This window comes from Primulina huaijiensis, chromosome 7, assembly GCF_012295235.1.
Source record: "Primulina huaijiensis isolate GDHJ02 chromosome 7, ASM1229523v2, whole genome shotgun sequence".
NCBI classification, from domain to species: domain Eukaryota; kingdom Viridiplantae; phylum Streptophyta; class Magnoliopsida; order Lamiales; family Gesneriaceae; genus Primulina; species Primulina huaijiensis.
In genome coordinates, this window is record NC_133312.1 from 569086 (window position 1) to 590605 (window position 21520).

Here is a 21520-nt window from a genome sequence, read left to right on the forward strand (position 1 = left end):
AATTCCTATTTTTTCAAAAAGAGAATATTCTTTAATTTAATTTATTTTGGAATTTTATACAAATTACGCAGAAAATCCCACGAAGCTCAGCCGAGGATCCCGAGCCGGGGAAAAAAAAGGCCTTTGTGGGCCCCACCTCGATTGGTACATTAAATAAACTTCTTGGAAAATAAGGCAACTCTACGTATCGTAGTTATCCGAATGATAAGCAGGATTGCTTATCATCTCCCCTATTTCCTGACCTCTTAGTTTTTTCCCCGTCAACAACGATATAATGGAGAGAGAAAGCGGCAGTACCGTGTAAGTATATGTAGAGAGAGAAAGCAAGAGAGATTCCCCTCATCTTCACCTCGGGTTCGCCGTTTCTCTCCACAGATCGATCTACCACTTCCCTTCTGGAAAGTATACCCTCTTACCTTTGTTTCTCTCTCTGTATATACATAATATGTGTGTGTGTGTGTCTGCGTATGTGTGTGTTGGAGTGATTTTTTTTTTTCTGCTTTCAAATGGGGTTTTGATGTTTTTTTTTCTTTACCACTAAAACTCAACTTTATTTTTTCTCCAAGTGTAGATGCATAATATTGATTCTTGACTTTGCTTTTTGTGGGTTTGTTTCTTCTTTTCTCATTTTTTCATTTGCTTCCCTTTATCTGTGTATCTCGGATTCCTCTTGTGGTTTATTAAAGTAGCTTTCATTTTTTTGATCCATTCAATTAACCTCGGATTTTTTCTTTAAAAATGTTTTAAATTCGTATTTTGTCGGTGCATGTTTCACCCCTTATGTTGATGCTAAAGCAAAATAAGGATTTTTTTTCCTCGAGTTTTCCGATCGATGATGACATAAGATCTAGGTTTGTATTGAGTCTTGTTGTTGATTCTTTTGCCTGGTTTGATTTTTGAGTACTTTTTCGTGGTAGTTTGATCTTGCATATTTTCTTTACAGTTTTGATTCTTGTGTCAATCAATTATTAAATGGATGCTCTGTTTGACAATTAAATAAGCCTAGTGGTAGGTTATATGACCCTCTTCTCAATATTTTATATTTGATTTATACTTAGTGTTTTTTCGTGGGTTTTTTTTTTTACAGATCTGCGACTAAATAGCATTTGAAAATTTTCCCTGGCTTGAAGAAGTGTTTGGTGTAATGTCTTCTCTCAGTAGAGAGCTTGTGTTCCTGATCCTACAGTTCTTGGATGAGGAGAAATTTAAAGAGACTGTTCACAAGTAGGTTGATTTATTATTATACATATGCCCATGTGTGTATTTTGTCTTTACTGGTGATTTGTGATGAATAAGCTCTTTATTACATATAAGTATTCTTAATTATAGGCTTGAGCAAGAATCTGGATTTTTCTTTAACATGAAGTATTTTGAGGATGAAGTGCACAATGGGAACTGGGATGAGGTTGAAAGATACCTTTCCGGTTTCACCAAAGTGGATGACAATAGATATTCAATGAAGATATTTTTCGAAATTAGGAAACAGAAGTATCTTGAAGTTTTGGATAAGTGAGACTCTACTTTCATTTTTTACGAATTTAAATTTAAATGAAGTGAAACATAGAAATTTACACGAGTTTGTCATAATCAGGCACGATCGGTCCAAAGCTGTTGAAATCCTTGTAAAGGATCTTAAGGTTTTTGCATCTTTTAATGAAGACCTTTTTAAGGAGATTACTCAGCTGTTGACATTAGAGAATTTCAGGTATTGAAGAAGTTGTCATTTGTTGATGTTCGCCATTACATTTATTGGAATGCCTTTTATGCGAGTCATTGTTTCTTAGGGAGAATGAACAGTTATCAAAATATGGAGATACAAAATCTGCCCGTGCCATTATGCTGGTTGAACTGAAGAAGCTTATTGAAGCAAATCCCTTGTTTCGGGACAAGTTACAATTCCCAAACCTCAGGAATTCAAGGCTCCGTACTCTCATCAACCAAAGGTAGATTTCTATGTGGGACAAATATTGAGTAGTGATAAATTGGTTTTTCTTTGTTGCACAACGTATTTAGTTGCTGATTTTGTCCCATTTTTTTGACATGGTGAGGAAATATATTATGTGTGCGTGACTTAAATAAACTCTGTCTCAACAGTTGCAGGGCAACTTGAAATGCTCCCCGAGTCTAGTTTTGTGTCACGTAAATTGTTGCTCTTATGCCATATAAATGCTCCTTGTAGGATTCATATTTTCTAGGTATCGCTACCATGCAAAGAAGAAATTGACACATGCTAATTCTGCAGCTTAAATTGGCAGCACCAGCTTTGTAAGAATCCTCGGCCAAACCCGGATATCAGAACTTTATTTGTGGATCACTCATGTGGACAGTCAAATGGTGTTCATGCGCCTTCTCCAGCTAACAATCCTCTACTTGGAGCAGTACCAAAACCTGGAGGCTTTTCTCCTCTGGGTGCACATGTGGTTGGGATTGTTTTCTGCAGTTGTTATCTTTGTCTTATTGTTTGCTTCTTGCTTACCAACCTGTGATTGACGCGGCAGCCATTTCAAACAACTCCAGCCTCAGTTCAAACCCCTCTTGCTGGTTGGATGTCGAATCCCCCCACTGCATCTCATCCGTCTGTCTCTGGAGGACCTCTAGGTCTTGGTGGTCCATCAATTACTGGTAGCTCTCCTTTTGAATTTAGAGATCTAAATCCTGTTATGGAGTTCCGCACTTTGAAGATTACATTTACACTTGAAATTATGTTTTGCGGACTCTTCACATTTTTATTGATGCTCTGATTTCGAGCAATCATGTGAATCGAAGTCTTTTCCTGCGTAGGTCCCTGCTTTTCTATTAAACAACTATGCTCTTGTTGCAGCTGCTGGCATGAAGCATCCAAGGACTCCATCTACAAATCCTTCTGTTGATTTTCCATCAGGTGATTCTGATCATATAAGTAAAAGAATCAGGCCTATGGGAATTTCCGATGAGGTATTTGGTTAAGGGGTCGACACAATCTTGCACCGTGGATTTCCCCCGATATGCTTTCATATAGTAATCTTTATTTTTCATTAGCAGGTAAGTCTACCGGTAAATGCTCTTCCTGTATCATTTCCTGGGCACGCACATAGCCAGTCTTTCAATTTGCCAGACGACCTTCCCAAGACTGTGGCACGGAATTTGAACCAAGGATCATCTCCCACGAGCATGGATTTTCATCCTATCCAGCAAAGTCTACTTCTAGGTTTGGTCTCCGAGAACTTAGTGCCCTTGAACTTTTTTTTTTACAATTTTGGTGTGAAAAGTTTCAATATATTTATTCTCTTTACGGTCTTTGCTTTTGTGATAAACCAGTTGGTACTAATGTGGGAGAAATTGGACTGTGGGAAGTTGGTTCAAGAGAGAGGCTTGTTCAGAAAAGCTTCAAAGTTTGGGATTTGAGTGCATGTACAATGCCTTTACAGGTGCTACCTATTTCATTATTAAATTTATTTCCGATATCCTAAAATTTCTCCCCGACTAAATTTTAAGGCACTTGATTTGAAACATTAAGTTTTGTTGTTTATCTTAGGCTGCTCTTGTGAAAGATCCAGGGGTCTCAGTGAATCGTGTGATTTGGAGTCCTGATGGTTCTTTGTTTGGTAATTGCGATTAATATCAAAGAATGCAGATTGCATAGAAACTTAATGTCTTAATATGACGTACATCGTTCTTCATCCGTTCTTCCATGTAGGAGTTGCATATTCCAGACACCTTGTACAGATATATTCATATAATGGAAATGATGATGTTCGTCAGCATTTGGAGGTATAGTCCCTTGTTCTTTTCTTTTTCACTTAAAGTTTCACTTTTAGAACTCTTTGCCACCAACTGCTGCTATTGTAGATTGATGCTCATGTCGGAGGAGTTAATGATCTCGCCTTCTCACATCCCACTAAGCAGCTTTCTGTGGTGACATGTGGGGATGATAAGCTCATCAAGGTTGGTTAAAGATAAATTTCTACAACTCTTTTTCAAAACACACCTTTATTAGTGTAATATGTGATATTCAGGTTTGGGATGCCACAAATGGTGCAAAACAATTTACTTTTGAAGGTCATGAGGCTTCTGTATATTCTGTTTGCCCTCACCATAAAGAGAACATTCAGGTAATGGATCCATCATATTACATTCATTATTTCATCTATTATTTCTTGTGGATAAATAAAAGGATGAGGCATAGTCATTTTGTTTTTTTGGATTTCCACTTGATTATGAAGTCTTTCCATGATTTTCAGTTTATATTTTCTACGGCTTCTGATGGAAAGATTAAAGCATGGTTGTATGATAATTTGGGATCTCGAGTTGATTATGATGCTCCTGGTCGTTTTTGCACCACCATGGCCTATAGTGCTGATGGAACAAGGTTGATTACCTGCTTCATAGATGATATTCATGTGCAGTTGTTTCTCTTATGACCAGATTTTAAGTTGGCAACTTTATTGTCCAATGTCCAGGTTGTTTTCCTGTGGGACCAGTAAAGATGGTGAGTCGCACATTGTTGAATGGAATGAAAGTGAAGGAGCCGTGAAGAGAACATATCAAGGTTTCCGAAAACGATCTTTGGTGGTTGTGCAGTTTGACACGACTAAGAATAGGTTCTTGGCTGCCGGTGATGATTTTTCCATCAAAATTTGGGATATGGATAATACTCAGTTGTTGACCAGTATTGATGCTGATGGAGGTCTTCCGGTGAGTTTTCTTTGATTACGTCATTTTATATGCTTTTATGTAGTGTGTGTGAAATCTTGACTTTACTTCTCACAAATTCAAGGCAAGTCCTCGGATACGCTTCAACAAAGATGGGAGCCTGTTGGCTGTTTCTGCAAATGAAAATGGAATAAAAGTTTTGGCAAATGCTGATGGTCTTCGATTACTTCGCCAGTTTGAAAATCTTGCTTTTGATGCGTCCAGATCATCCGAAGCTTCAAGGGTATTTGATTCTATTGTTTAAATATCTTCTGAGCCATCTCACTGAGTTGATAATAATCAAAAGCTTTTCATATTATTTTATCGTGCAGCAGCCTACGCTAATCCCAATTCTAACATCTACCAGTGGTGCTGCTAGCCTCTCCGACAGGGTTGCCACTGCTGGTATCTCTGCAATGGTATCTTTTGTTTTCCTTTCCTGCGGGCGTATTTTTGTTAGTTTTGGCTGTAGTGAAGAATTCCATTTGTCATCTTTCATTCATAAAATGTGTTGGGTTAATGTTAGAATGGGGATGCGAAAATTCTCGGAGACATGAAACCTAGAATAGCTGAAGAAACTAACGACAAATCAAAGATTTGGAAGCTCACTGAAATTAGTGAACCCTCACAATGCCGGTCGTTGAGACTCCCTGAGAATTTAAGAGTAACAAAGGTGAATTCTTTTTCAAGTGCATTTCTTCATCTGATAAATGTATGTATTCATTTGGTAAGATAAACATTCATTAATCACTTCCATTAACGAATGTATGTATTTACCAGTTCCACCCTTTTTGTTTTCACCCATATTAATGTACCTTGATTAGCTTTTATGCCTTTGATATAACTAGGTTTTTCTTGTGTTGATCTCAGATATCGAGGTTAATATATACGAATTCCGGAAATGCTATACTTGCCTTAGCTTCAAATGCGATCCATTTACTTTGGAAATGGCAACGAAATGATCGTAATTCAAGTGGAAAGGTAGGAATTGGGTCAAAGTTACTTCACATCATTTCACAAAGTTGATTCAGCCACGTTTGAAATATAAAATTTTCTTGAGATCGGGCATTTCATCTGTAGGCAACAGCTAGTGTTTCACCTCAATTATGGCAACCATCAAGTGGCATTTTGATGACAAATGATATCACTGACACGAACCCCGAGGAGACTGTTTCTTGTTTTGCTTTGTCCAAAAATGATTCTTATGTGATGTCAGCATCCGGAGGAAAGATCTCTTTGTTCAATATGATGACTTTCAAGGTAACATATTACCGATTCTTTATATGCTGTATTTGGTTATTGCACTGGATGTAGCTGTCACTTGGTGTATATTAAGTTGTAGCATACAAAGAGCCTGTATATAGATACATTATTGTGCCTACGTTGTGCACATACTCATTCTCTCTATTTCTTATGGACGAGGTCAGACCATGACAACCTTTATGCCTCCACCACCTGCAGCAACATTTTTGGCATTTCATCCCGAAGATAATAATATAATCGCTATTGGCATGGATGATTCTACAATACAGATATATAATGTTCGTGTAGACGAGGTATATCAATTAAGAGCACTTAATAGTTTGTTTTCTGGTGAATGTTATTCTTATGCCTAAAAGTTAAGAGTCAAAGTGGCCTTATTAATCCCAAATTTTCACAGGTCAAAAGCAAGCTTAAAGGCCATTCTAAAAGAATTACAGGTCTGGCTTTCTCACATGCATTAAATGTTCTAGTTTCATCAGGAGCAGATTCTCAGGTAAACGACTTTTTATTATTCGGCCTTATTGTGTTGATGATTTTAAGTGTCGCTCATATTTATTGAATTATTCTTATAACATCGTTCCTCTCCAGCTTATTGTATGGAACTCTGATGGATGGGAAAAGCAGAAATCAAAATATTTGCAACTTCCTTCTGGGAGATCACCAATGTCACAATCTGAAACACGGGTCCAGTTCCATCAGGACCAGATTCACTTTCTGGTTATACATGAAACTCAGCTTGCTATATATGAGACAACTAAATTAGAATGCATAAAGCAGGTACATTTTACCCCAAGAAAATCTGATCAATGAAAACACATTTACTTGCGAATCTTTGATGTGTAATTTGTTCCATTTCAGTGGGTCCCACGTGAATCAGCAGCCCTTATATCTCATGCTACATTTTCATGTGATAGCCAACTGATATATGCCAGTTTCCTGGATTCTACTGTCTGCATTTTCACCGCTGCACACCTCCGCTTAAGATGTCGAATAAATCCTTCTGCTTATCTCGCTTCAAGTATCAGGCAAGTCTGTCAAGCTAATGAATTTCAGATTATTTACCTTCTAATCTTAACTAGGGGTATAAAAAAAACCAAATCGAGTCGAATATGCTGAATTTCGAGCTCGAGCTCTATTTGAAACTATGTTCACGAGCAAGCTATTTGAACTATTGCTTGAAATAATAATCGAAGGACTCGAAATTTATTTATTTATTATATATATATATTTATCGAACAATATAATTCATGCTTAAGTTCTGCTAGGAAAAAAATTGAACATGTTAGACTTCGGCTCGAGTTCGATTTCGATAAATTCAAATACTTCTCGAGCCTGCGTGATTCGTTTACACCGTCTCAACTGAATGATCTTCAGAATAAAACAGCAAATTAATTTATTATTTCAACTACATATTTCCGCTAGACTTTGACTTCCGTAAAATTACTTATCTTTAATGCCTCACCGGAAGCATTATTTTCTCTCATCTAGCAATTCAAATGGGCACCCCCAGCACCCACTTGTGGTCGCCGCACATCCACAAGAACCGAACCAGTTTGCATTAGGTTTGTCAGATGGTTCAGTTCATGTTATTGAACCCCTTGAATCCGAAAGCAGGTGGGGTGTGCCACCACCCAATGAAAACGGGTCCTCGAGCAGTGTACCAAATACACCTTTAGTTGGAGCCTCTGCTTCAGATCAAGCACAAAGATAATCTAATGGCTGTCAATGCACAAGCTTTACACCACCACCTCCCCTCCTCCTATGGTGTGTTTATTTATCTATTGCATTGTCTATATTTGGTAGTAAACAGCTTCCTTTTTGCAAATTAAGCTGATAAATAAACGTGCATCCGACTGGTAGTCGAACTTTTTTTTTGGCATTGTAATACATTTCTTTGAAGACATGCAGTTAGGGAGCTGGACTTGTAATTAAATTCAGTCTGTGACTTAGAAACATTTTGATTACTAACAGTTTGACTGAATAGATGTGATGTAAGATGAACCATTCAGGTAGCTTCAACAAACGATTTTTTATTTTTACATCAATGCTGAGATATTTGTTTGGTTTTTCTCAAACCCACTGCGCGATGTTTTTGGCATCGAACTCCCGTCTTAGATTTTGAGTATGGAGAGTTTCTTTTTTGGCATTTCGATAGAGAGATCATGCACTGGTTGAGATATTCAGTGGGTTATTTGCATTTGTTACTTACCTCTTTTGTCAAGTGTAAAAATTATAACATGTCAATGTCAAGTAGATGAATGTGCATTCCATACAGTTTGTTTCATCCAATGTTTCGTGGTAGCTGTATGTCGCTTATGAATCATGTATTGAAAAAGAAGACTTGTCCGGATGAACATCAAGAGAGATGAAAGATGTTTCAAACTCCATGGCACAAAGGGGCTCGATGAAACGTCGTTTGAGTTTGGCCTCAAATAGCTTTTTACGAGTATGTCGATGACACTGATGATCGAATACACTAGCTGTGGCACATTGGAAGAACTAAACCTTGTCCAATTTTTTTAACTTTAATAGTACATGAAGAAAATTTATATTGGTGAAAAATGTTAGAAGATTTCTTCTCCTCCAAATAAGTCTGTGTTAAAACACAGGGTGTAATACAAGTCCATGTGCAACATATACCTACCCCTTAATTACAAATGACACAATTTTCCTAGTTACATTCTAACAGTTGGATAAGTTTATAATAAATCATCGCTAATTTTTAAATAGACAAAACCGTCGCAAATTTAGCGACTGTTTTGACAAAACCATCGCTAACCGCTAACCGATATATTTTTTGTAGTAATAATCTTTTTTAACTTTAAAGAATTTCGCATTCTTAGCACATCAAGAAACAGATCCCGCAATCAAAGTTCAAAACACCACCGCCAAGTTCGTCAGTCTCAGCCACACTAACAAATAACTCGCTTAACTTTTACAAGACGCCGGCATTACCATACTCAACATGGATACCTACAGAAACATGTATCTATTAGTACACAATGTCCAGATGCAGCATGTCCCTTCATCTGTTTGCACCTTGCATCACATTCTTCGTCGCGACAGAATCGGCTTGTGTCCGAAAATTGAACAGTGCACTGACCTGCCAAAGCATCCTCCCAACCTGCAAGTTTATGTAAACAACATCTAATTTAGTTTTCTACTTTAGCAATTCCGAAACCGAACGAATGGAATGGTTAACCTTGAAGAACTAGGAGGACGAGAAGGAGATTCATGGAAACAGCGCTGGCTAGCTTCATTTCATGTAATCAATCGGTTTCTTTTTCTGTTTTTGTATTCAAAGTCATATGTTGAAAATTACCCCCTTTTATAGCACGTAGATTCATCAACTTTGAGAACATGCAACATAATCCCATTATAAGATTACAAAAATTGGGAAGGTTACGGCAAAAATGTGCAGAAAGTCCTGTAGTTTCTGTGAATTTTGCCAAACCACTTTATGAAGATTACATATGATAGAAAATTAGTCGCAAAGATTACACTTAGTTATCGGAAGAATACGATTATTTTAGATATAAATAGGCAAACTCGAGGCTTGAAGAACAAAATTCAGACTCCCAAGTAATATTGGAACTCCATCTAAATATCACGACAAATGGGAAGATCGAAAGATTACAGGATAGGAACAAAAATTTCAATTTATTTCAAAGCTCTAATCTCAACATTTGCTTTTACAACAACAAACACAATAAACTTAAATCGATACTACAGAAACTTGTATCTATCTATCTATCTATCTATCTATCTATCTATTAATTCACATTTCCCAACCATTTCACAGCCCTTGCGCTGCTTGCAGGTCAAAACACATTCTTGGATGTTACAGAAGCCACTTCCAAAGTGAAACGGAACAGTACATTGATTCCCCAAAGTATCTCGGCTTCCTGCAAAACCGTAGACACATAAAATTTCATATGATGCGATGGATGTATAACAACCAACAATATTTACAGCATATAATACCATTCCAACAACAATCTCAATTACTTCCAACCCTTGCATGCATGTACTTCTGATATCTAGATAAGAGGGCAAATTACAGACTAATTGTTGGATAGCAATAATTGTATCCTCCATTTTATCGAACTCAATTAAAGGAGGTTCATTTATTGCTTTCGATTTAAAGGTTTTGAGTGGTACTGTCATAGTTATTCATGATTTTCAGTAAAACAACATATGCCCGATTCTATAATTTGCATCAGAATCAAAGTTACGCGTTCAGGTTTATGAGTTGGAACAGTTATAGGAAGGGGAATTGATAGTAGCAACAATAGCATTGATCATCCTATATGTTTGTGTACTGTAAGATGTGAGTTATACTATTACCATCAACTATAATTTTTGACACAATAACAAATATTCAGTCGTACAAGGAGTCATTCACCTACTTGTTTAAAGTTGGCAATTCAGAAATAACTCCAAAGCTGATGCACCGAAAGAATTTACCTTCAAGAACGAAGAGGACAAGGAGATATACATAACGGTAGCAAGCTTCATGTTTGAGTTCTCATTCAAAATGTACCCTGCAGAAAATGGTGTAATTTATAGATTCAGCCGTCATCTGAGGTTGAGAGAATCATAGGTTGAAAATTTAATCTACTTATAGCTGGTTTTCAGGAGCAACAGATTGGAAGATTTGACAAGATTACACGACAAGTCTGTTAGATTTCTGTAAATGTCAACCAAAGCATAATCCATTTCCCTATCAAGGCCATTATAGCATTAAAACACTACCTCATGATATGTTTTAAATTGATGGGTCGAGAAAAATCATGTTTAAATTTAATAAGATGTACAAAGTTTTTATTGTATAATTATATTTTCAAATCTGGAAACCATTTGTTCCAATCTCAATCACTATTTTTTCTTATCAATTTAATGATCATGATGCCCTCTTTTTTCCCTAAATCATCTTTGAAATTACAGTCAAATGTCTAAAAAAAAACATGTGACTACATTAAAAAAATAAGAAATCTCTAAAAGCAACAAAATTTCCAAAGCTGAAGGCCAGGAAAAAACAAAGTTTACCATCACTGAGGCAATTTCCGTGCTCGAAATACCGCGAATTTCCAGACTTCCGAGTACTTATACTCAATCTCATTACTATTCAACAACCCTTCAAACAAATTCCTAGCAATCTCCGGCTCCGCGCTCTCGCATTCAATTTCATAACAAGTCCCGAAATCATACTGCGTTTCATCCAGCTCCAATTTCAATCCGTTCCACTCATAAACAGCTCTCACATTCCTGAAACCCCCCAAACACACCATACCCAGATCTTCCGTGACTTTGAATTCCTCCTTCACCCGTCGAATAATGTCAGAGGATGACTCGAAGCGAAGGAGACGCCATGGCTCTGTAGCGCATTGGCGGCCGATGATGGGATCGAAGGGCTCCTCTTGTTCTTCTATACGACTGATTCCGTCAGATATCTTGGGTTTGGATTTGAGAGATAGGATGCAGCCGGAGTCGACGTCGTAGAAGCGGAGGCGGAGGGCAGCGAGGTTGGAGGAGAGCTAGGAGTTGGGACCGTCGAAGAAGATTTTTTCTTGGAGGTGGGTTTGGTGGTGGTGAGGGAAGAGAACGGCGGAGAGGTGCCCGTGGGCAGCTAAGAATAGGAGGCGGATCTTTACTTCAACTTCCATTGTCAGCGGTGACAGATTTTCAGCTAGTAGATAATTTTTTTTTGAAAAATAATATATATCCACGCACAAATGAATATTAAATCATTCTTTAAGATATTCCAAATTTTTTTTTTAAAAAAAAACTCGTGATATTCCAAGTTTCCAATTTTTATTTTCTCAGGATCATAAATCATAATCTATATCATATTCTATGGAGAAAGAAAAAATAAATGGAACAAGATAAAATTGATAATATCATGGAAGATTTTTGTTTTGAGTAAAAACTATGAGTTATATATTAAGTGGGGTGTATTCAACGATGAGATTTAATGACTTTCACTGATTTTTTTTAAATAATAGATTTTCGTGGATTTGGTAGCTTGTTATCGACTTTTATAGAGTCTCACAGATTTATAAACAGAATTTCATGGACTTTTACAGATTTTTTGCAAGATTTTTGTAGACATTTGCAAATTTTTTTTTATTAATGATACAAATTTTGTACTTTTATAAATAAATATTTTTTTAAAATTTTTTTTGAGCTAGTAATTATTTGACATAAATAACATCTTCATTTTGAAATAAAATTTATAATGTAAATAAATTTAATTATTTAAAAAGTAAATATGTTTAATATATGAAAAAATTCACAATTAAATTTAACAAAATCAAAATTTCAATCCTCTGTCTATTTAATATGCATAAATAATTAATCAATAAAATTTTAATTTATAAGCATATATATATAACTAATCAAAACATTATGAAATTTGATAAATTTTAAGCAGTCTTTATGAAAAAATATAATGTTCGTTATTATCAATATGATCAATGTCACTCCACATTCGATTAGCTATATTATCCCTCCATGTTTCGAAGAAAATTATGCAATCTGGCACAAGCCAATACAAGCTCCGCATGTGATGTATATGGAAATAGATGAGCAGTTTTGAATGTTTTGAACCGCAATTTAAATATACCAAATATCCTCTCAATTACGTTTCTCAAACAAGAATGACGAAGATTGAACAACTCTTTTGCCTCTTCAGGGTGACGACCTTGGCCAGTGAATTCTTGGAGATGATAACGAACAATATGTTTGAATCATGGGCATATCCCTATCATGTGCTCTTGGAAAATTATGTAATGCGTCTTCAATGTTTCTCCTCTCCAACCAGTCAGTTGTGTAACAAACCATCTTCATTACAAATTTCTAATTGATATATATTTAAAATAGTTTATAAAATCAATTCCAAATAATTTTAATTTAATATAATCTGTAATTTTTACACAAAATATCAAGATTTAATACTAATTAATAAGCACATAAAGTGTGCAGATTACTTATAGTTATAACATATGTCCGTGTTGATGATTTAAGAGTTTTTTTTTCAAAAAAATTATTTAGGTGTTAGCATCCATACATAACAATTGATCTTTGAAGCATACCAATTACTTTTTCTCGAATATCCTTCCACTACACTATTCGTATTCTTATGGCAAAAACATCATAAAATAAAAGTTCAAATACAAAATTAGACGAGCAAAAAATAACTCAAACATAAATACTATGATTTATGTAAAAATTATTATCCAAATTTAAGTAATCGATTTTTTAATTGTTGAATCATTGGTTGGAGAAAATACAGAAATCGAAACATATTATTTTTTAAAAAAACTGAAAGTCTGATGTACAGACTTCTCCATATCACATTATACGCAAAAATTTAGAGCACGCACATAAACAGACAGAAACAAACAACGAACGGAACACAGAAAGAGATACATAGAAATCATAATATGTTTTTGTAATCAAAGCAATAATGATTCAAGAAAGGAATCATACCTCTGAAATTCGAGGAACCCTCGACTTGTCTTAGAGAGGAGAAAAGTTCCGTTTTTGAATGAGGAAGAGAGATATATGAGTGAGAAGGATATTTTGTTTGATTAAAAGTCTACCAAAATCTCTAGGGTGAGTAGAAGACAATTTTGAGTTTGTAAAGTTGTACATAGAGTTTTAAGGTTTGTACTTAAAGAATTAAATTAGAATCATTGTAAATCTATAGAAATATTGGATACCTATAGATTTTTATGGATTTTTAAAAAGTCAAGTTTGAATACCTCTAATCTTTTTAAGACTCTATAAAAATCTAATTTGAATATCACTAAACTTTTATAGAGTTTATAAAAGTCTATGTTCAATACCTCTAGACTTTTAAACTCTACAAAAGTCAATAAAAGAAATTAAATTTCTAAGATTGAATACTCCCCTCGAAATCTCTTACAAATTAGGCAAAAATTTGTGTGAGACGGTCTCACGAATCGTATTTTGTGAAACATATCTTTTATTTGGGTCATCCATGAAAAATATTACTTTTTATGCTAAGAGTATTACTTTTTATTGTGAATATCGGTAAGGTTGACCCGTATCACATATAAAGATTCGTGAAATCGTCTCACATTAGACCTACGCTATGAAGTTTTTTCTTATGAGGACCGATGAACTTTGAATATTATTATAACAATAAGTCAAACGCATCAAACGATAGAGATCAAGAATATTCCTTATGCTTAAATTAAAATGTATATATCATTCCAATATACTACACAATTTTTTTTTTAAACAATGGAGGAAAGCCATTTTTTTTATGATAAAGAAATCTTAATGTAAGACACCATATTCAAATAAAGACCCCGATTTGATGATTGTCTCTTCTCTATCAATACGAATTTTTCCACTATGTTTATATCATCACTCATATCTCCAGACGTATGTGAAAATGAGTAGTATTTATAAAATCTTTTATGTATCTCGGTATCGCATACTTACCGGTCAAATCTTTTATCTCTCGAGTGTCACATGCCCATCAACTTCCACTTGGTTCGTCCGAACCACATCGTATTAGGAGTTTTCATGCTCTGATACCGCTTACAATGTCTAAAATTTGACGAATGTCCCCCACTATATCAGCACGTCACATATGTCATGCTCTGATATTACTTGTAATGCTCCAAATTGACGATTATCCACTGTTGTATCAGCACGTCACATGCCCACCAGGTTCATTCTCGGACTACACCATACCAGAAGAACCCAAGATCTGATCTACTTGTAATGTCTCAGATTTGACGACTGTCTTTCCACTGTATCAACACTTGTTATTCCAGCGTGTTTATGTCCTAACTCACATCCATCATGAAAAACTTTCTTAAAAATATTTCTTTTGATATAAATATAATATGTATAAGTTTACATACTACTACTTACATCATCAATTACAATCAAATTTGAAATAAAAACATGATTTTAGAATATGATTATTAAGAAAATATTTTAAAATTTTCTTAGATATAGACATAACCAACATTACGTTCGGGTCTAACATTATGATAACTTTTTTTTAAAAAAAAGTTAAAAAGTCCCTTATCGAAAACTATATTTAATGTTTGTAATTAATTTCTTTTTTTTTTTAAAAAAAAAAGCAATGATCATTTCTGGTTTTCAATGTTTCTAATTTCATAATATAGACAGTTTTTTTAAAAGTCTGCCGATTTAGGTTATTTAGGATGCGACAAGATTTGAATTGTTCATAGAAAAGATCCAGCGGATAGAGTTTTGGTGCGTTCCGCCATATAATAAATAAATTAGTTAAAACGTTCTATTCATGTGTGGTGTGTGACTACGCGTTCGTTGACAACGTAGGAAGGGAAGTAAGAATCTAGAGAATCTTTCGGCCACGAAAACATAGCCGCCATAATAAAATGAGCACCCACTCTGCATAAATTAGGCATACAAGCATTCAACATGAAAAACAGTAACAAAAAAAATAAAAATATATATGTATATGTATATATTTGATGTTGATCTCTCGCTCTTGTCCTGTGAAGGATGCTGATTTGCACAAACATGCTCATCATAACAATTATCATGATCACCTCAACAAAGAATAAAATCACATATGCTACAATCTAGCAAAGAAAACCAACAAGGAAGCGGCTCAAGTGAAAAGTACTTCAAAATTAGACAGACAAAATAAAGAAAATTTGAGATGTTTTGGTCGACTGGTGTTTCCCTTATCTCATAATATCTTAAACAGCAATCCGCCATGAGTGGCGAAGAAAGGTGCAAACACAAGCGATTCTACTGCCATAAGTTTGATGAGGATGTTGAGCGATGGACCTGAAGTGTCCTTTAGAGGGTCTCCAATTGTATCTCCTATAACGGCAGCCTTGTGTGGTTCTGATCCTTTCGGTCCAAGGGTTCTCGCATGCTCCGATGCACCAGCCTGAAGGGACAAAATTGGAGTTGAAGCTGAAAAGGTGCTCTAATATCTAACCTCAGTGAGAATAATGAAATAAGCGAGTGGCGCAATTCAATCAAAGCTAGAAAATGCAACTCAGTCAACACGAGCTCAACTCATGTTTATATGAAATTTTCATGTCACTTCACATATTATTTTTTTCAATGATCATTTTTGAAGTTCAAACATTTCAAACTCAGAGCTCAAATAATTCAAAACACATACAAGTCTGACTTTAGATATATACATTGACTCTTTAATTCTAGTTTAATTTGTATAGCAAGTCGACTCAAGCTTGATTGAATCACATGTTTAAGCTACAACTGACTTGTGCGCACCTCTAAATTGAAAATCAGACCGTATAGTGAACGTTATTTACTATGAAACAGGCGCTTACCTCAATGTATTTCTTGGCATTGTCCCATGCTCCACCGGTGTTGGAGGCCGATATTGCAATCTTATAAAGTTACAAAGGAATAAGAGTTCAGTAACGTAGTCTGTAGTCAACGTAGATATTAAATCATTAAGCCTTAAAATGTTCACTTCTAGCACAACAGATCAAAGTCATGTACCTGGACACCAGAGACAAGGGAACCAGCAAGAACACCAGAGAGCGTCTCAACGCCGAAAAATACTCCAACAATGAGAGGAGTTAGCATGACAAGGGCGCCTGGGGGAATCATCTCCTTAATAGATGCATCTGTTGAAATCTTGACACAAGTGGCATAATCTGGCTTCGCGTGGCCCTCCATAAGGCCAGGAATAGTGTTAAATTGCCTACGAACTTCCTCCACCATTTTCAAAGCAGCGCTACCGACACTCTTCATGGTCATGGCAGAAAACCAGTACGGGAGCATCGCACCAATGATTAAACCAATGAAGACTTTGGGTGTTAGAACATCAACAGTTGAAATGTTTGCACGGCTAACGAAAGCACCAAAAAGTGCTAATGAAACAAGAGCAGCAGATCCAATGGCAAATCCCTAAAAGAAAATGCAAAGGATTAAAATTAGATTAGGCCGCAAATCATGGATCTTCATGTTTAAATTATTAAGACGATAGCAAAACAGAATATGCAACCTTCCCAATAGCAGCAGTGGTGTTCCCAGCAGCATCAAGGGCATCTGTTCTTTCCCGAATCCTGTGGCTCATGCCAGCCATCTCAGCTATACCTCCAGCATTATCACTTATAGGACCATAAGCATCAATGGCCAAACCAATGGCAATTGTGCTCAGCATGCCGAGGGCGGCCACTGCAATACCGTACATGGCAGCAAAGGTAAAACTAACAAAAATGCTAATTGCTATAGCAAAAATGGGGATGATAACGGATTTATATCCCAAGGCAAGGCCAAATATGACATTGGTGGCAGCACCGGTTCTGCATGAATCGGCAACATCTTGCACGGGGCTGCATACAGAAGTTCAGAAAATGGAGTCGGTAGATAATTGAAAGAAAAAAAATCCATGCAACAATGGAAAACTAGGGAAAATGATGATATTTGTCAAAGAAAAGAACAGAAGTAACTACTATATGCACCTGTAAGCATTGCTGGTGTAATATTCTGTAACAAATCCGATGATGAGTCCAGCCCAAAGCCCAACGGAAACACAAAGGAAAAGTTGCCTGTCGTGTCAATATGAGTTGTAAAAGAAAACATTAAAAGTAGTTATGCCGTATCAAAGGTAGCACACGGTGATAGACTAATAGTGACAGGATTTGTATTTTGTGGTGGAGAACTACTTCTTAAAATTAATGGCAACTAACTGCACACAGATGACATAAAAAATGTAGATTCTAGAATCTCGATAATTGTAACTTTAAACAAACCGGAGGACTGCATCTTATTTTGTTCAAAGTGAAAACCAAGAAACCTGTTAGACACTCTATCTTCAGTCTTTGTTATTGCACTATAGGGATACAGTTAAAAGATGAACAAAGCAGATCAATTAAGAGGTTCACTTCCTTAGATATGCTTCTGAGTAGTTTTTTTCCCTTTAAAAAAATATTTATTTCTCAAGCTTTAAGGGAAAAAAACTACTCAGAAGCATATCTAAGGAAGTAAACCTCTTCAATATAAGATCGTCTCAAGAATATCCACATAGTTTCCAGATGATAAAAATCCAAACAGAAGAACAATAATTCTTCACCACCGGGTCCATTTCAATTTTCAGAGTTAGTAGGAGCTCACCAGTTCTTCACAACTTTTTGGGTGCCAAAATTGTAGATTGTAAAGGATGATGGCACACAGGTCCACGTAACAATTGCAATTCCAACAGTCATGAGAATGGTGGAGATGATAAGCTGTCTCTTTAATGACGGTTCGATCTCCTTGACAGTCTTGATTTCAAAAAAGTCGGTAGCAAATAAGGTCGTTATCAAACAAACAAGTATTCCCATGGAACTAATGAGCAGAGGGTAGCACATAGCAGTGAAGTCATGAGTTATTCCAAAAGAGGATATGGAAGCCACGACAAGGGCAGCACATGAAGATTCGGCATATGAACCAAAAAGATCAGACCCCATTCCAGCAATATCTCCGACATTGTCACCAACATTGTCAGCAATCACCTGCAAAATAAAATGAATATTTTGACAACAAAGTCCTTTGATAAAATAGCACCAACTACTCAAAGGTGTGCAGTATCTTACAGCAGGATTTCTGGGGTCATCTTCAGGTATGTTTCTCTCAACTTTTCCGACAAGGTCAGCACCAACATCAGCAGCCTTAGTGTAAATACCGCCTCCAACTCGTCCAAACATAGCCATTGACGATCCACCAAGACCATATCCAGTAATTGCCTCAAAAAGGCCTTCCCAATCATCTCCGTAGTAGATCTTGAATAGATTGATGGTAATATACAGAACCAATAGACCATTTGCGGCAAGGAGAAAACCCATAACTGCACCAGATCTAAATGCAACAATAAAAGCTCTTCCGACCCCTTTCCTAGCTTCCAATGTTGTCCTTGCGTTTGCATAAGTCGCAATTTTCATCCCAAGGAAACCAGAAATGACAGAGGTAACTGCACCAAGCAAGAAGGATAAAGTACTGAAGATGGCAGTTGCGAGAGCAGGCTTGCACAACTTCTCCTTGTCATAGGTGCAAGGCTGGTACTTTGTGCTGAAACCCTCAACCGATCCAAGGAACAGGAAAATGAGAATTGCAAAAGCCACCATGAAGACACCGACATACTGATATTCAGTTAATAGGAAAGATGTAGCACCTGGCATGCAAGGAATATTTTTCCATCTCAGGCAAATTAAAACCAATCATGCTTTAACTCATTTGTCCAATAATTGCACATCATATCATCAAAATAGAATGTTGGACAATACAAAAGTATAAAACCAAATCGCTTGGATAGCCTAATCAATGAATTTCACATACTCCTGTACCTCTCACACCTGCAAAAACTGTATGCTGACGCAACAAAGTGGCATTTATGTCCCAAATTGAATATTCTTTTTATTCGAAAAAGAACATTTTGTTACTGGACTGGAATTTTGCCTCCAAAGATAACTCACGTAAGTCAACTTAAAATAATGGACGTGACACCCGTCAATTCATGAAAGCCTGTAGCCTACGGGGGACAGTGTTTTCGCTTATTTATTAATTACTAATACTAATTAATACCGTGAATTGTATATAAAGCACATACCGTGAAGTCATTAGCTTTAATAATTTAATCTATGCTTGGTTTAAAGACTAGATCCTTGATTAAATCCATGCACTAAACCCGCGTTCACGCAGCATCATCTTCTCACGTACTTCAACACGAAGTGAGTCGAAATATCAATATTAACTAATTATTTGACTGTCAGAATTAAAACTAATTATTTTGATCTAGAATACATAATCAATAATATAATAGGATAATCATCCCTTAAATCAAACAGAAATGATTAGTTATTATTATTATCTATACTATATTATTAAGTTTGAGACATTTAGAATAACTAATTTTTGGTGTCATGGTCTGTTTTAATAATTACATATATTAACAAAGTATTAAGATTTTATTGCAAGTTCACCGGATAAAATCTCTGTTTTTTATACATTAAGTTATAGATTCAATTTTTACTTATTTAAATTTAAACTAAATGAATTATAAAAAAATAATGATACACTAATTATTAATAATTAATAAAGGATCTGTCAACTAACTTGGTGACAGCTCACAAACACCGACAAGAAACTCTCCACCGACATCATACTCAACTTTATCCTAATATATAATTATAATAAATAAAAATATCGAAATTCATAAACCCTAGTCCAACTTTCGCCGCAAACAAAATCAGCCAAAAGAAGATTTACTATAAGTGGATAATAAAAAATTAAAAAATCCGAAATAAATGAAAATCCATTCGACAGGTAGCTATCAATCTCAATTATAGACTATTCCGTATAAAGAAACCTTTTTCCGCCTACAGTTAAGGTACGAGATTCGAGACTATATTCACGCAAAATCCAGACGTACTTGGATGTAGAAGGTTCGAATCCAAGCAGCACGTACTTGAAAGTGGGAAAAATCATGTTTGTAATTATTATTATTTTTGGTTTTAATAAGAGATCTTGAGGAACACACGTCAAAAGGGTTTTACACTTTTACATTAAATTAAAACAGTTTTCTAAAAAACGGACCTTGAAACATTTTTGATGTAAAACGGTGGGAAATTTTTTAAAAAAAGTGATTTTTTTTTTGAAGAATAAGAGTTGACTTAAAAAGTAAAAATAAGAACTATGTTGCAAAACAAATTCCAGGAGCAGGTTCAGAAAATCTTAAAAAGTCTCTCTTCGACCATTCATCTTCTTTCAGAGATTAATCCAAAAATCATAGCTGAAATTCTCAAAAAACCTGATTTTCTTAAAAAAAAAAAAAAAAGAATTAACGCAGCAAACTCCCTATTACAACTTTGAGCTTTTTGGCAGTTTCAGTACGAAAATAGAGAGCTCGCATAAAAGGGGGAGGAAAATGAATGACGTCCAAAGCACGCAACACACTGTACTATCACATTTCAAGTACACATACAGTTCAGTACTTGACAAAATTTTTTTTAAAAAAAATCAGATCTAGCGATATAACATTGAGATCTAAAGCATTAACACTGACCCTCGGAGATAGCGTTCTGTATTTCAGCGCACTTAGCGACAACGTTATGGTCGTTCATCCCTTCCTCTTCCTCTATCAAGTAATCACCGTATCCATTCTTCCCGTTCTTCACAGAATCCGATACGACACTTTCCGACGAAAGTTTCACGCGCGAAACCAGTAGCCATTGCACAAGAGAGAAAACGATACCTATGACAGCGCACACCGGAATCACAATCTCTGTCCCCAGATCCGGGAGCAAAGCTGAAGACGACTCCATACTCGCCAGAACCTGAAAATGAAGAGCGGATCGAGAGTAAAAACAGATGGAAACTGCTGTCACGAACTTATGGGAAGGCGAGTTCAGTGTGGTATTTATAGCACGCCTTCCTAGTAATATCCCAAGGACATAGGTGGAATGTTAGGGTGCGGGCAAGTCCACCACAACCTCAAACTGAGCTTGTCCGTTGGGCTCTCATTTTTTTGTGCATTTAATTTATTTATTTATTCTTATTGTCGTGAAATCATACCTAATATTACATT

General features: G+C 35.8%; 2 protein-coding genes and 1 pseudogene across 5 annotated transcripts; 1 reads left to right on the forward strand and 2 right to left on the reverse strand.

The window, feature by feature from the left end:
- Positions 1–246: 246 nt before the first annotated feature.
- LOC140980475 (topless-related protein 1-like) lies at positions 247–8002 on the forward strand. 4 transcript variants are annotated; one of them, XM_073446305.1, is made up of 26 exons: positions 247–402; positions 1088–1224; positions 1330–1509; positions 1592–1705; positions 1785–1943; positions 2243–2420; positions 2499–2622; positions 2822–2934; positions 3019–3187; positions 3298–3407; positions 3515–3584; positions 3677–3750; positions 3829–3924; positions 3996–4091; positions 4221–4348; positions 4440–4674; positions 4757–4915; positions 5004–5090; positions 5198–5344; positions 5542–5652; positions 5752–5931; positions 6099–6227; positions 6332–6427; positions 6523–6711; positions 6793–6959; positions 7423–8002. In XM_073446305.1, the coding sequence occupies exons 2-26, from the start codon at positions 1145–1147 to the stop codon at positions 7643–7645; spliced, it is 3414 nt and encodes a 1137-aa protein (XP_073302406.1). In that variant the 5' UTR covers positions 247–402; positions 1088–1144; the 3' UTR covers positions 7646–8002. The 4 variants fall into 4 exon arrangements, with proteins under 4 accessions (XP_073302406.1, XP_073302408.1, XP_073302407.1 ...); XM_073446307.1 differs by having other exon boundaries at positions 5007–5090; XM_073446306.1 differs by having other exon boundaries at positions 3022–3187.
- Positions 8003–10041: 2039 nt separating this feature from the next.
- Positions 10042–11657, reverse strand: LOC140980384 (triphosphate tunnel metalloenzyme 3-like; annotated as a pseudogene).
- Positions 11658–15631: 3974 nt separating this feature from the next.
- On the reverse strand, positions 15632–21309 carry LOC140981462 (pyrophosphate-energized vacuolar membrane proton pump-like). Its single transcript, XM_073447873.1, has 8 exons — positions 20999–21309; positions 18534–19108; positions 18073–18452; positions 17421–17507; positions 16961–17291; positions 16453–16863; positions 16278–16337; positions 15632–15865 (listed from the first exon to the last, which is right to left on the reverse strand). The coding sequence occupies exons 1-8, from the start codon at positions 21255–21257 to the stop codon at positions 15659–15661; spliced, it is 2310 nt and encodes a 769-aa protein (XP_073303974.1). The 5' UTR covers positions 21258–21309; the 3' UTR covers positions 15632–15658.
- Between the last annotated feature and the right edge of the window lie 211 nt (positions 21310–21520).

What these genes read in the sequence shown, in the direction of transcription:
- LOC140980475 (XM_073446305.1), top strand. Translation starts at nt 1,145, where the DNA reads ATGTCTTCTCTCAGTAGAGAGCTTGTGTTCCTGATCCTACAGTTCTTG. An exon ending in GATCATCCGAAGCTTCAAGG is followed by an intron (nt 4,916 to 5,003) that starts GTATTTGATTCT and finishes TTTATCGTGCAG; the next exon opens with CAGCCTACGCTAATCCCAAT. An exon ending in AATTAGAATGCATAAAGCAG is followed by an intron (nt 6,712 to 6,792) that starts GTACATTTTACC and finishes GTTCCATTTCAG; the next exon opens with TGGGTCCCACGTGAATCAGC.
- LOC140981462 (XM_073447873.1), bottom strand. Translation starts at nt 21,257, where the DNA reads ATGGAGTCGTCTTCAGCTTTGCTCCCGGATCTGGGGACAGAGATTGTG. An exon ending in ACAGAACGCTATCTCCGAGG is followed by an intron (nt 19,109 to 20,998) that starts GTCAGTGTTAAT and finishes CTTGCATGCCAG; the next exon opens with GTGCTACATCTTTCCTATTA. An exon ending in ATGACCCCAGAAATCCTGCT is followed by an intron (nt 18,453 to 18,533) that starts GTAAGATACTGC and finishes TTTATTTTGCAG; the next exon opens with GTGATTGCTGACAATGTTGG.